The sequence below is a fragment of the Pimephales promelas genome, chromosome 4 (genome assembly GCF_988280905.1).
Source record: "Pimephales promelas chromosome 4, fPimPro1.hap1.1, whole genome shotgun sequence".
NCBI lineage: Eukaryota > Metazoa > Chordata > Actinopteri > Cypriniformes > Leuciscidae > Pimephales > Pimephales promelas.
The window spans coordinates 742,334-757,533 of record NC_142772.1 but is presented as its reverse complement, the minus strand read 5'-3'; the positions used below and the strand labels follow the sequence as shown (position 1 = coordinate 757,533).

Here is a 15,200-nt window from a genome sequence, read left to right as displayed (position 1 = left end):
CCTGAGTGCACACGCACGAGCAGCAGATCTCGCTCGTTGTTTCGCTTCCCGGGAGATGTAGTTCATAGACCGATTTTCACATAAAACTAAATGTTACTCTTCTGTTGTATGGCAAACTGCGACGTTTTTGACTTTCAGAATTATCTTTTAAATTGACGAACATCATATGTGTAATTGAGGGCACAGTTCAGTCGGAATAAAAAGATAAGTTGTCTCTCGCCGTTGACTACCATTCATATTTTTTACGAAAATAAGGAAAAAGCCGGAAGCAGAGGGGCGGGACTTAGGCTCTCTATAGTCAACGTAATGCATGGGAAATGGTAAAATGAACTGCAGCAGTGCTTAACGTGCATTAATAAATTTACAACACTCGAACTATCACGTTAAATGTATGAATTAAACTCACGGAGACTGTCGACAGTTTCTTTTCCATGCATCATTTTATTATCCATGTATGTGGTTACAGTCAAATCTTATAAAACAGTGAAATCGTCCTCGAACTCTTTCTTCTCTTGTCTTGTCTGCACTCGAGACGGTGATGTGAGCTCCACTGAAAGACAGTCTTCTTTCCTATTGGTTGTCGCTCATGAAAATCGCTTCTCATTTGCATAAAGTTGAAAATTCTCAACTTTTGTCTCTTGTCACGCCCACATTCTGACGCGCGTGTCGCCGGATGTCACCAGCGCTCCATTGAAATGAATGGGATCTTGTCGCTACGTGTCGCTGGCGGTGTGAACGGGGCTTCACTCACACACACACTCACTCACTCCAAACATTTTAAATGCACTTTTTTTTCTACAAATATTTAAAATTCAAATTTTATCATAAATTTTTTTTTTCTAATTTTATTTGACAGCCCTAATGCTGATTGATTTTCAGTTGTAGCACTTTTAATATCTTTTTAAATCTTTTGTTTCAGAGTCGACCTCCTCTGCTGCTCCCGTTTCTGCACCGTCCTCAATCTTCTCATCGTTCTCCGCACCTCCTGGCACAGCCCCGCCCCCAGCCTTCACAGCCCCGCCCCCAGCCTTCACAGCCCCGCCCGCAGCCACATCATCATTCACAGCACCTCCCCCAGCATTTACAGCCCCAGCCTCATCATCCTTCACAGCCCCGCCCCCAGCAGCCTCATCATCGTTCGGAGCTCCTCCCCCAGCCTCATCAACGTTCACAGCCCCGCCCACAGCAGCCTCATCTTTCGGAGCCCCGCCTCCAGCAGCCTCATCATCTATCGGAGCCCCGCCCCCAGCGTTCACAGCCCCGCCACAAGCAGGCTCATCATCTTTTGGAGCCCCGCCCTCATCAGGCTCATCTTTCACAGCCCCGCCCCCCGCAGCCTCATCATCTTTCACAGCCCCGCCCCCAGCCTCCTCAGCTCCGCCCCCTTATCCGTCCTCCTCAGGTTTCTCGTTCTCTCTTCCTCCTGTGGGATCCGCCGCTCCCTCGAGCTTCTCTCTCGGCTCCGCCTCGACTGGTTTCTCCTTTACCGCTCCCAAACCCTCCTCAGACGCTTCTGCCTTCTCCTTCTCTTCCTCTGCTGCTCCTCAGCATCCTCCCGCTGTTTCTCCCATCATCAGCGGCCCCAAAGCCCCGGCGGAGCCTGCAACGCCTGCCGTCAGGATGAACCTCACCGACAGGTGAGCGCCTGTTCCATAAAGTGTGTTTGTAGTGTGTGTGACGAGACCCGTAGTGTTTCTGAAGAACGTTTGTGAAGCCCAAAGTGGGCGGAGCCGGCCATCGCCATCTTGGCTGCGCGTCACCCCCAGATAAAGGAACACCATCGAGGCGGATTAGCTAACGCTAGCAGACAAACGGCTAGCAGTGACATCAGCGGCAATCCACCTGTCACTCACCCTTAATTATGCAGAACTTTAAGGGTTAATATAATTTAAACGGATGAGTTAGAAAATAATTCCCCCTCACAGTCGTCATGAAGGGCAACATTAGCGATATAGACCAAAACCACCTTTGTGAACATGTTTATTTCTGCTGTAAAGTCGGCCATTTTAACATGCGAGTCTATGGGAGTGAGTGTCTTCTGCAGCGCCTCTAGTGGCCAGAGGAGGAACTGCAGGCGAACTCTCTCAGTGCTGGTTATAGAGAGAGAGAGAGAGAGAGAGAGAGACGGTTAACGCTTAGCCTGATCTCAATATTTCATTTCCTGGATAATCCTGAATGATTGAATGAGCGTTTGGCGTGTTTTGCGGCAGGTTTTCGGCGGTGGAAACCGTGACGTCGGTCCCGACTCCTACCCAGCCGTTCTCTTTGACCTCGACTCCCAAACCGACAGCCGCGGAGGTCATCGGCCCGACGGGACCCGCGCCCAAACCAACCGTTCCTGCAGGTACACGCCCACATTCCCAGCTCCTCGGTTATAAATGGCAAGCATGATGGGCTTTAAATCCGAGGAATAAATTACACTTTACTTTATCTTCACATAGAAAAGCTGATTTACATTTCTTAAACTGGATATGACATGCTTTGTGCTTGAATTTAAGATAAACTGTTAATAAAGTGGGACGTTTTATGGATGAAATTGTCATACTTTCACGTGTTGGGTCTTGCGGTGAATGTCTTTATAAATGTGAGGCCCCTGGAGCCATTAAATCAGATGATGATGTTGTGTTTCAGTGTCACGCAGCGCCGCTCTGCATAAGCCCGCCTCAGTCGCCACCCCTGCGTCAGCACAGGTACACCACCAAACAGCCTTCACATTAACGCTTTACTCACCAATCATTGATGCATGTGGTTTTTAATATCATCTCATAATTTGTGAGCAGGATTATTAGGCTGCTGTCACTTTAAGACCTGATGCACAGATCCAGAGTCTTTCTCAACTCTTTATGTTAACTTGTTTACTCACCAAGACCGCCATTTTTAACATTATTTTGTGTGTATTTGACTGTTAATGCACAATAAGTGATTAAGTGATATATATATGAAGAGTTCAGATGCAAAACCCTCTAAATGCCATTTGAAATTTTCTTCTTTAATGATGATTTTTATCAAACTTGTATATTTAAGTTCAGTAATTTCACTTAAATGGCAATGATAATTACCTATTAATTGTTATTTAATTGAAATGACTGAACTTAAATATACAAGTTTGATAAAAAATCATCATTAAAGAAGAAAATTTCAAATGGCATTTAGAGGCTTTTGCATCTGAACTCTTCATATATATATTATAAGTTATATATAAATAAATATATTCATGTGTGTATTTATCTACACAAAATAATTGTACACCGTACACACACACACACATACATTATGTAAACACAAACTTATTTTGCATGTGATTAATTGTTGCCCAGCACTCGTAAAAATAAAACTGCATAGTCTACTGCATTAATTAAATATACATTGATTGTTATTAAAGCCACAGAAGTCATTCAGTCAAGGGCAGATTGTAGTTTGATTGACAGTAATGACACAGACAGCTGCAGGATTATTAGGCTGCTGTCACTTTAAGACCAAAAGCACGATCCCAATATGCTGATACACATACGCTGTTTACGTTCACCCTAATAAAGCTGTTTTTGGTACTGGCAATGGGTTAAAAAGCATGAAAATAATCAACTTTTGTGATGATGAAGAACATCAGCTTCATTCGAACACTACCATGATAGAGATAATCAAACACCAGCCGTAGATCGAGCACTGCAGCGGACAGTAGGACGCTTTATTCGCTCACTGACCGACCAGGGTGTTTCTTGTCATGGCAGGTGGTGTCTGTGAAAGCCCAGGAGAGGACGCTTCAGCAGAAGGAGTCGGACCCCGTCATGACAGGAATTATGGAGGAGGTAGAGTCCATGATCACATGTTCATTGATTCTTAGATGCATCACAGACGTGGACGATTGTGAATCAGATCACAAATGTCAATAATCTATTTTCTGAATGTTAATTGATAACGTAATGTTGACGTAACGCAAAAAGTGCTCTACATTCTTATCAGTTCTTGCTTTCCCTGGGGATCGAACCCATGACCGTGGCGTTGCAAGCGCGAACGCTCTACTGTCTGAGCTCCAGGAATGGTGTTAAACGAATCCGCGGACGTTTAGCGCTAGCTCAGGACAGGTTTACTCGTGGGCCGATCTCAATCACGCGACACTAAGTTATTACTCAGCGCTGGGAGATCCAGCGTTTGAATTCACAGCACAATTAATACCAATTCTAATTGGAAGAATTCAAATTCGACGCAGATTTATGTTATAAACCACTCGCAGATCGACCAGCGCTGACGAACTCTATCGCGACATTTATTGCCAAATCACTTCCATTCGTTTAATTGAGAAAATGTAGTGGAAATAAATTCATTACAAATACTTTGCTTTAAAAGTACTTTGTCACACAGTGAGAAATTATCTATTTAAAAATAAAACAAATGCATCGATAATTGTTTTATCAAGTCAGTCTCCATTTATATTAAATAATAAATAAATATGTAAAATAATAAATAAATAAATACAAACGTATCATCTCCGCACAAACTTAAACACGCGAACCTGTGAAAACGCGATAAAAGGCTTCTTTTCCACGTTAATCAGAGCTGTTGTGCTAACCAGCCGCGACACGCGACGATTCTACGATTTAGAAACAGTTTTATTTTTCTGCAACGTCGCGCTGGAACAACAAGCACAAAGTGTGGCTGATAACCTCACTGTTCATGTGCTTTATTTACTGTTAAAAGCGTGTCATGTGACTCTGAATGTCCAGCTTTGCAGCCGTAAAACGTGAACAGTTTGAATAAAAGAACGTTCAAACTGTGAACAAACAAAACATTGTTTTAGTAACTTAGAGTATCTATTTTTAAATGGTGTAATATTTGTGAGTTTGATTATTGCTACTTATCCATTCTCTTGTGACGATTACGCTCTGGTGTCGCGAGACTCCGCCCACACACTGCTCTGATTGGCTGTGGGATTTGATTGATTTTGACGCACACAGTCGTGTCTAGTGTGGACAGACAAATTATGTATCGCTTGAATCTTATCGCGTCTGGTTAGGACCCGCTCTGAGGTAGAGCCGATGATCACATGCTCGCGTCTGATTGGCCGGTCGTGTTCTCTGCTCAGATCGCTCACTTCCAGAAGGAGCTGGACGATCTGAAGACCCGCTGCAGGAATGCTGATTTCCGGGTGGGAAGCAAAGACGACATGAGAGACCTGAGGAAAGACTCGGAGAACTTCCACGCCTTCACTCTGGAGATCAAGGAAACCACGGAGGTACGACACACACCTACAGGGAGATCAGGATCACATGCTAACCTCACCCTGGCGCTGTTCTTTCTTTTGCGGAACACAAAAAAGAGAATTTATTTCATTATTTTTATTTTGAAGTCACATTTTTCTTAGTCTTGATTTAAACACAACTTGTGTGCGGTCAACTTGTGTTATGAACGCACAAGACCAACGGCCAAGGTCACCATTTTTGTTAAATAATACATTTGTTTTTCACCAAACCGCTTCGTAAACCCCTGGACACGTGGAAGACACGACACATCGGATCATTCCGACTCTTTTGTGTCTTATTTTAAGAAGCTTAATATATAATATAGATATCTCCAGTGTCCCAGATTTGTTATAATTGTGATGATTATGGCTTACAGATATGAAAACCCCAAATTCAAAATTAAAATATTGTGAAAAGTTTTTCATATCTGTAAGCCATAATCATCAACATTATAACAAATAAAGGCTTGAAATATCTCACTTTGCATGTGATGAGTCTATATAATATATTAGTTTCACCTTTTAAGTTGAATTACTGAACTTTTGCACCATATAAAAAAATCGAAATACTTGGTTGATGCTTTTACACTTTTAAATATCCCTTTAATGTTCAATGGATGAGTACAATAATGTCGTCGTATTGGGACATATTTTTATTTAAACGTATAATTGTGTTCGTAGAGCGAGCCTTTCACTGATTGTCTACAGCTAAACGGAAGTTACACCCATAATTCTCGCAAAGCATCATGGGGCGCAGGAATAAGGTGGATGATGATGAACTGTAGATGTGTGATTGACCGTGTTGAACTGTTGTTCGCAGTCTCTTCACGGGGACATTAGCGCGCTAAAGACTAGCCTGCTGGAGGGTTTCGCTGGAGCCGAGGAGGCGCGAGCTCAGAGCGAACTCAACCGAGACAAAGACTATCTCCAGCTCCTCTACAAGAAACCCCTGGACCCGCGGCGAGAGGAGCAGCTCAAGGTGTCCACACACACACACACACGCACGCTTCCCGAAAACATCACGATACTCTCTCGAACCGATTCTGAGCTGTAGTTTATAACAGCGGACACACTGCAAAAATACTTTTTCTTACTTAGTGTTTGTCTTGTTTCCAGTTCAAATGTCTATTTTGTAAAAATGTGACATTATGTCTTGTTTTCTGGGGAATAAATAAAAATTAAGTGAGTTTTTGTTTAAAACGAGCAAAATTATCCACCAATGTGATAAGAAAAATAATATTTTAAATTAAGATTAAAAACCTAGAGAGCTATTAGCTGTCAAAAACTAGCCCATAGCGCTATTAGCGCTCAAACACTAGCCTAGAGCGCTATTAACTGTCAAACTAGCCTAGAGCGTTATTAGCTGTCAAAAACTAGCCTAGAGCGTTATTAGTAGGGGTGGCACGGTTCACAAAACCCACGGTTCGGTTTGTATCACGGTTTTAGGGTCACGGTTTTCGGTTCTGTACGGTTCTTGTTATTTTTTCTTTTAATCTTTAACACTCCAGAAATGTACTTCAGCATGTGATCTATAGCTTAATTATCCACACTTTAGGATACAGTATTAAAAAATATATATTATATTCATGCAATCATGCACAAACTGAATTTGACTCTTTGACTTTAAGCACATTTGGGGACTATCTCAGAGGAAAGCTAGGTGAGATTTAGATACAGCAAGAGAGAAGAAATTGACATGCTTTTTGTTTATTTGGCAAAAAAGGAGAATGTGTATCACTATCTCTACAAGAACTTGTGCATTTTTATCACATAAATCTTATTTACACAAAGAAATTAACTTTCATGTATCAACTGCTAACTTTTGTAGCTCTTACCAAAATTCTATCTTTTAAAAGAAAAAGAGAGGAACTCTTAAAACACTGTCTTTTAAATGTCAATATACATGAAACCTCATTGCCTATAGATAATTAAGCTATAGCAATAGCAAAGGCCATAAACATAAAGTGAAATTGAAATTCAACCTCAACACAAAAACAGTATCAACAATGCTTCTATTCCCAAAATGTGAGGGTACTTTTTTCCACTTAAAATTAAAGTGCAGGGTTTGGAAACGTATGACTGAAGCTCTTATCTATACATAAAGTGCCACTGTAGTTAAATTAAAATATCATAACATGAAATCCAAAATGTTCCCACACACCGGACTTATACCATAGACTTATACGACGCTGGCGCATCCTCCAACTCCCTCATCTCTCCCACTTGCCATTTCTCCGCGTGCCGTGACCTGCAGCGCTCCATACTCCACTTTTACTGGCTTGTTTATTAACTTGAACCGGCGCTGCACAGAGCGATCGGTAATGACATCAAATACCGCGAAAGTGATGAATGCATACGGAGCCGAATCGCGCTAGATTGATGTTATTGATGAGCGCCGGTCCAAGTCGCACAAGTTTATGTCGCGCGAAAAGAAAACACACGTCACATACGTGCACGAGGTTACATTGCGCATGCGTCGAACCGTGAGACGCACACGCGCTCCGAACCGAGACAAGCGAACCGAACGGTTCGGGTGTTTTTTCATGTACCGTGCCACCCCTAGTTATTAGCTGTCAAAAACTAGCCTAGGGCGCTATTAGCTGTCAAACTAGCCTTGAGCGTTTTTAGCTGTCAAAAACTAGCCTAGAGCGTTATTAGCTGTCAAAAACTAGCCTAGAGCGCTTTTAGCTGTCAAACTAGCCTAGGGCGCTATTAGCTGTCAAACATTAGCCTAGAGCGTTATTAGCTGTCAAAAACTAGCCTAGAGTGTTATTAGCTGTCAAAAACTAGCCTAGAGCGTTATTAGCTGTCAAAAACTAGCCTAGAGCGCTTTTAGCTGTCAAACACTAGCCTAGAATGCTCCGTCAAACACTAGCCTAGAACGCTATTAACTGTAAAAAACTAGCCTAGAGCACTCCGTCAAACACTAGCCTAGAACGCTATTAACTGTAAAAAACTAGCCTAGAGCGCTCCGTCAAACACTAGCCTAGAACGCTATTAGCTGTCAAAAACTAGCCTAGAGCACTCCTTGAAACACTAGCCTAGAATGCTATTAGCTGTCAAAAACTAGCCTAGATCGTTATTAGCTGTCAAACACTAGCCTAGCGGGCTATTAGCGGTCAAACACTAGCCTAGAACGCTATTAGCTGTCAAAAACTAGCCTAGCGCTATTAGCTGTTAAAACTAGCCTAGAACGTTATTAGCTGTTAAAACTAGCCTAGAACGTTATTAGCTGTCCAACAGTAGCCTAGAGCGCTATTAGCTGTCAAACACTAGCCTAGAACGCCGCCTGAAAGTGTGTTTGTGTCACAGGAGATCCGCCGCTTGTACCAGTACGTGAAGTTCGCCATGGAGGACGTGAATGGCGTTTTAGACGTGGAGTGGGAGATGCACTTGGAGAAGAAGAAGAAGCAGAGGTGAGCGGCTGTGCTTATTGTGTTTCCTGGGAACAGAATCCAGCCATCTATTTCGGGATATCGCATTTAAAAACGCTGGATGGAAACAGCAAGGTGTGCGTAATTTAACTCGCTCGGATCAAGTTCAGCGTCTGGTGTTTTTGATGAACTAGTAGAAGTGTGTGTTTCTGAATGCTGTTGTGTGTTCATGTAGTTCATTACGCTGTGTGTAAGTGTGTTTCTCAGGTTACTGATGCACAAACACAGTATATGAAGGTAATTATATGCTCATTGCGCCCTCTTGTGGACACAGGAGACAATACAGCACCCTCTTCCTCTAACATTAAGTATTGCCTTTATCATTAGAATTTTGCTAATATTTAATAAAGAAATTCAGATGTAGCTCTTCAGCCATGTTGACAGCCCTAGCGCTCATGTTTTTTATCCGATAAGAAGACGTGCGAATAACTGCGATGGAAACACATTTACTGAATAAATCCCATGATGCATCAGCTGTGATTGGATAACCGGAGTAACCAATGGCGTCGCAGCGTCTCTAATGTTGGTGTTTCTGAAACGCCGGAGTCGAAGTGTGTAATTCCCACACACACACGAGTGTGTTCCCGAACACCAGAGAACACGACAGCGTTTGCTGTGTTTCGTCTGACGCTCGACACACACTCGTTTATGATAGAGGGAAAACAGCCACATTAAAGCAACTTACAGTTTTATTACTGATACTCTGCACCAGTTTCACAGGAAGTGATGATTTTGTTCTCTTTATTCACGAATGTTTTGCGCGAGCGTAAGCTAATCCCGCAGCTTTGGATCCCGCAGGCACATGATCGTCCCCGAGAGAGAGGCTCTGTTTGCAGCGCTGGCCAATAACCTGGACATCATCAACCAGCAGAAGACGGTTCTGGAGCGTCTGTCAGGTGACCTGCACAAGCTCAGACTCTACAGAGGAACGTCAGCGTGGAGCTTCGCCAGCCGAACGCCCTCCACACCCTCAGAACAGAGGTGAACACACACTTCTGTCGCACCTGAACCACTAAAACCACTAGTTTGATGATATTTCTTTTGTATTGCAAATGTATCAATGATGAATCAAGCATGAGGATATTGAGGGAGTGTGTTTGTCAGGGTTCACATGCTTCTGTGTGTTTTCAGTCTGGACCGCGAGCTGGAGAGTTTGAAGGAAGCTCTTCTGAAGGCCAGTCTGGAGACGGCACCCAAAGCTCAAGACAAATCCCCGTGTAAGAGTCGCAGGAGTGAGGAGACGATGTGTCTAAAGCCGCGTTTCCACCCAAACTGTTTGAGCCAGGAAATGGTTTCCACCGCGATCTTAAGCACCGCGAGGATTATAGGCTAATAGTTAGCACGGTGACGTAGCGTGCGACTTTATGGTTTCACCCTCGGTAGGTAAAGTACTCGGGAGGGAGGTAAAGTAATTGTTCCCTGTATATTATTTTTGCCTGCATTACAGAATATGATTGCGTTGTTCGGGAAATTTGGCTGTTTCAAGCAGAACATTTAAAGGAGTAGTTCACTTTAAAAAAAATTTTTTTTGCTGATATTTTACTCACCCCCGTGTCATCCAAGATGTCCGTGTCTTTCTTTCTTTAGTCGAAAAGAAATGAAGGTTTTTGATGAAAACATTCCAGGATTTTCTCCATATAATGGACTTCAATGGGGTCCAAACGGTTCAAGGTCCAAATGAGAGTTTCAGTGCAGCTTCAAAGGGCTTTAAACGACACCAGACGATGAATAAGGGTCTTATCAAGCGAAACGATCGGTTATTAAAAAAATAAATAAAAACATTTAAGTTTTATAAGCTCAAATGCTCGCCTTGCTCTGTTCTGTGATGCGCGTTCGTGACTCTCCTGTTCGAACTCGTTCATCAAAATGAACAAATCTTTTTTCGAGTCATGACTCGAAGGGTCCTTGATAAGACCCTTATTCATCGTCTGGTGTCGTTTAAAGCCCTTTGAAGCTGCACTGAAACTCTCATTTGGACCTTGAACCGTTTGGTTCCCATTGAAGTCCATTATATGGAGAAAATTTTATTTTATTTATTACAGGCTATGAAAAATGCCTTTTATTTCTAAAATATGACTAAAGTTATTTTTGATCTAAAAACATACTAACATTATAAGGGCATCCCAGGAAACAAAATAATAATAAAAAAAAAAACATTCTAGGGCACATTTAAGGCCACTTGAATGAACGAAATGACTTGGAAAAAAAAATGTGTTCATTTTGATAAACGAGATCGAACGAGTTAGAGAAATGATCCCAAATTCTAGAATATATAATCTTAATAAGGCCTGAACCTTTTAAGAGGACCAAATCTGAGTGTGGGCATGTTTTGGTTTTTACAAAAGTCCTGAGGGAAACTCGATCGAGGATGGCGAACACGCCTCAGATCTGCCGATCGTCTCACAAGGCAAGTTAACTTCGACCTCAACACTAAAACTACGTCTGGGAAATAATTGGGCACAAAATGTTGTTTTGAGTTGAACTATTTTACCTCACTCACTTGAAATAGACGTGTAGTTTCCGCGAAGAGAAGTTCGCAGTGTTAAATCTTACCCGATTATAATCCATTTCCTACAGCGGACAAAACAATCGTCCAGACAAGATGATCACAAAGATATCATCAAACTGTGCACACAATAAATCAACTCTGATTTTCAATACAATCAAAAACGGGAGACGGCAAGTTGTGTTTGAACGAAACGAGCGCGCGCCCGCTGTGATATGCATGTGCGCGGTGTAATAATGCGTTGCTATTGACGACGGCCGTTATAAAGAAGAAACGCCACAGAACGTAATCTTGCTTTTAACTACATAGAGCTGCGTATTTATTTGTTGTTTGGTGATTTTCAACTATAGAACTTGTTGAAATGTTTTCAGTGTGAGCATCGGGTCTTTTTGAACACTTATCTCATTTTAACAAAACCATGATGATAAATATGATGATCACGATGATTTTGGCCCTCGTTCCTGTGGTGGAGACACGGCTTTACATGTCAATGCCATTACAATCATGACGCTTCTGCACAGATAAGTGAGATGTTGATCTGTGTGTGTGTGTGTGTGTGTGTGTGTGTGTGTGTGTGTGTGTGTGCAGCTAAAATGACCCCAGCCAAGCAGTCTCAGCTGAGGAACTTCCTGTCGAAGAGACAGACTCCACCGGTTCGATCCACGGCTCCTGGTACGTCATGAACTCTGCATTATGTGTGTTATTATGTCATCTAGAGATTAAGTAATAATCAGATTCCAGAAATGGAGAACTTGTTTTAAAGGCCTGGAAATTATTCATAATTTGGTTCACCAAACACTGTGTCCTAACCTGACCAAAGTCTTTTCCATGTTAACTGGTGTTTTTGTTTTATCTGTGATTTATTCTATTTTTAAGCAACAACAACCACATACAAATATGACGATGATAATCTCAGCTACTGATAATTAGGGCTGGGTATCGTTTGAATAACAATTTCAGTTCCAATATTGTAAAATAAAATTATAAAAAAAGAAAACTTAGATGCCATTCCCATTTAGTCTTATTGCAAAACACTTAATTGCATCTGAATATCATCATCAGCTAAATAACTCTTACTCGAGGAGCGTTCGCCTGTGCTTTAAAAACACCATAGAAAACCACTAGCCCAACTAATATACATTTTTATCATTATTAAAGACAATAAACACTCAGTGATTAAAAAAAAAATAGCAATCGCAACAAATAGACACGACTTATCAAAAAAACATGGTTGAAATAAACAGTGTTTTAAGATTTTCAGGTATTTTAAGGTACAGAAACTGTAATCAAGTCAAATGTAATAAAATAAATAAAATAACACTGCACTTTATAAATATAGTCACAGAAGTTATCCAGAAAAAAAAAATGATTAGAGGGATCGAAATTGTAATTTTATAGCAAGTATCCGATCCGATGTTCGATTCCCAACCCTGCTGATAATGCGCTTTATTTAAAGTCCCCCTGTACCCTATTAAACTCATCTCTCATCACTGAAAGTATATATTTAACAGGTTTTTCCTTGGAAATGCCTCAAAATATCTTGAATAACTCGACACCCTCACCTCATTTCGTATGCGCGGTTCAATGAATATGCAAATCGCATCTGATTTGGACAGACAAAGTGCTTGTCTATAAATCTTATGTCACAGTGTTTTAAGATTATTGCATATACAGTGTGTTCAGAAAGTCTTTCAGTTTATGCAATTGCACATGAGTTAGAGAAATCATTGCATTAAGGTTTAATTAATCGTTGTTTTCTCAGCAACGCCTCATCACATTTGTATTATTGTTTTGAATTATCACTCAGTGAGTAATTTAACCATATATTACTGTGACTTTGTCTATCAAACTCATTTAAAATGAACAAATCAAACACTCAGTGTGTAATTTAACCATCTAAAACTGTGTATTTGTCAATCAAACTCATTTAAAATGAACAAATCAAACACTCAGTGTGTAATTTAACCATCTAAAACTGTGTATTTATCAATCAAACTCATTTAAAATGAACAAATCAAACACTCAGTATGTAATTTAACCATCTAATACTGTGTATTTATCAATCAAACTCATTTAAAATGAACAAATCAAACACTCAGTGTGTAATTTAACCATCTAATACAGTGTGTTTGTCAATCAAACTCATTTAAAATGAACAAATCAAACACTCAGTGAGTAATTTAACCTTCTAATATTGTGTATTTGTCTATCAAACTCATTGAAATTCACATAGTTTTGCATTTGAAGCGGTCTGATCTCTCTCTGTGTGTCTGGTTCCTCAGCCAACCTGTCGCGGTCCGCGTTCCTGTGTCCTCAGTTCTTCGAGGATCTGGACGAGGTGAGCTCGAGCTCGTCTCTGTCTCAGGTTCTGGAGCCCGAGGACTCGCTGGCGCTGGCCGAGGACGGGGACGAGCCGGTTCTGATGCCCAGCGTCCCGAGACACCCGACCGTGGTCCGAACGCCCTCCATACAGCCGGGCTTCAGTGCCAGTCCCTTCAGCAGAGTCCCGATCATCAGCCCCGGTGCGGCCCGTCCCATCTCAACACACACTCATGAACCGTACACATCTCACATCATCAGTTTATGCGCTAGAGTTTAGAAAATGGTGATGAATGTGAGCAGAACTCAGTGGATATTTGACCTTCTGTTGGACTCTCACACATGAATTATGTTGAATATCTGTTAAATTGAACTCCACAATTAGATAATACCAGTTTAGCTCAACCAGTGACCAGTTTGGTTTGACTGAGTCTCTTGAATGTTTCGCAGCCCCGAAGATCAACATGGACAGTGCCGATAGCACAGCGCTAGCCACAAAAACAGTGAAGCACGGAGCCCCGCCCACAGAGAAGGCCACGCCCACCTCAGTCCCCGCCCCTCAGGCTGCTGGAAGAGCCGCCCTCAGTAGACACATGACCAGCCAGAAACCCGGTACAAACACAACAATAAAATCACCAAATAAACAAAATATTTAGAGCTGATCTTTAGTATTATCAGGCTGGGGTGTAACAACTTCAAGACATGATAAAGGGTTAGCAAAAAATGTAGTTGATTTTAAAATGCTAGATTTGGTATTACATGGGTGTGTGTGTGTGTGTGTGTGTGTGTGTGTGTGTGTGTGTGTGTGAATGAATGGTCTTGGACTTGGTGCTGAAACCCAATAGAGACGCCAGAATAACAATATTCATGATTCTGAAGCTAAAAATACAGAATTATTTTAGAAGAATATGTTTAATATCTGTCACTGAGTAGATATATATAGAATAATGTTGGACACTTTTACTGTAAACATCTGGTATTATCAGGACACACACGTATTCCCCCACTGCATTATTATACATTATATATAGTTTAATGTAGTACTGACACTAAAACTCTGAAACTTTTTTTCTCACACAGTAATTTTTGTATTGAGATATATTGTGACACGATATACTATAAAATCCCTATTATCAGGTTTTTATAATAATGCACACTAGGGGGCGACACACACCATCGACTCTGAACGGCAAAGACATTAGTTTTCTCTCAATTTATTGTTATAATACACACTACACCTCAGAAGATTTTATGTTTTCAGAATTTGAGGATGCGTTAAATTGATCAAAAGTGACTACAGACGTTTATAATGTTACAAATATTAAATATTTTGGATGTTTAGAACTTTCTATTCATCAAAGAATCATGGAAATATATATATACGAAGCAGCATAATAACTATAAATGTGTCTTGAGCATCAGATCCTCATATCAGAGTGATTTCTGAAGGGTCATGTGACACCGAAGACTGGAGTAATGATGCTGAAAATCACAGGAATAAATTACACTTATTATATATTCACATAAAAAACAGTTGATTTATATTACAATAATATTTCCTTGTTTTTAACACATTTTTAATCAAAAAAGGCAGCCTTGGTGAGCAGAACTCTTTCAAAAAGCATTAAAAACTTAATTATCCCAAACTCGATGTGTTAATATTCTGTGTTTCTCTCTGTTAATACGATCAGTTATAGAGTATTTA

The 15,200-nt window shown here is 41.0% G+C and overlaps 1 protein-coding gene across 6 annotated transcripts in view; it reads left to right on the top strand.

The window, feature by feature from the left end:
- The window catches only part of nup214 (nucleoporin 214), a 46,292-nt gene that overhangs the window by 10,072 nt on the left and 21,020 nt on the right, over positions 1-15,200 (top strand). For all 6 annotated transcript variants that reach the window (XM_089129796.1, XM_089129792.1, XM_089129793.1 and 3 more), the window contains exons 12-23: positions 920-1,637; positions 2,211-2,344; positions 2,632-2,690; positions 3,729-3,806; positions 5,081-5,230; positions 6,057-6,215; positions 8,549-8,652; positions 9,469-9,651; positions 9,802-9,887; positions 11,765-11,848; positions 13,459-13,698; positions 13,946-14,107. In XM_089129796.1, the coding sequence (XP_088985922.1) occupies positions 920-1,637; positions 2,211-2,344; positions 2,632-2,690; positions 3,729-3,806; positions 5,081-5,230; positions 6,057-6,215; positions 8,549-8,652; positions 9,469-9,651; positions 9,802-9,887; positions 11,765-11,848; positions 13,459-13,698; positions 13,946-14,107 (2,157 nt within the window). The remainder of the gene's footprint in view (positions 1-919; positions 1,638-2,210; positions 2,345-2,631; positions 2,691-3,728; positions 3,807-5,080; positions 5,231-6,056; positions 6,216-8,548; positions 8,653-9,468; positions 9,652-9,801; positions 9,888-11,764; positions 11,849-13,458; positions 13,699-13,945; positions 14,108-15,200) is intronic.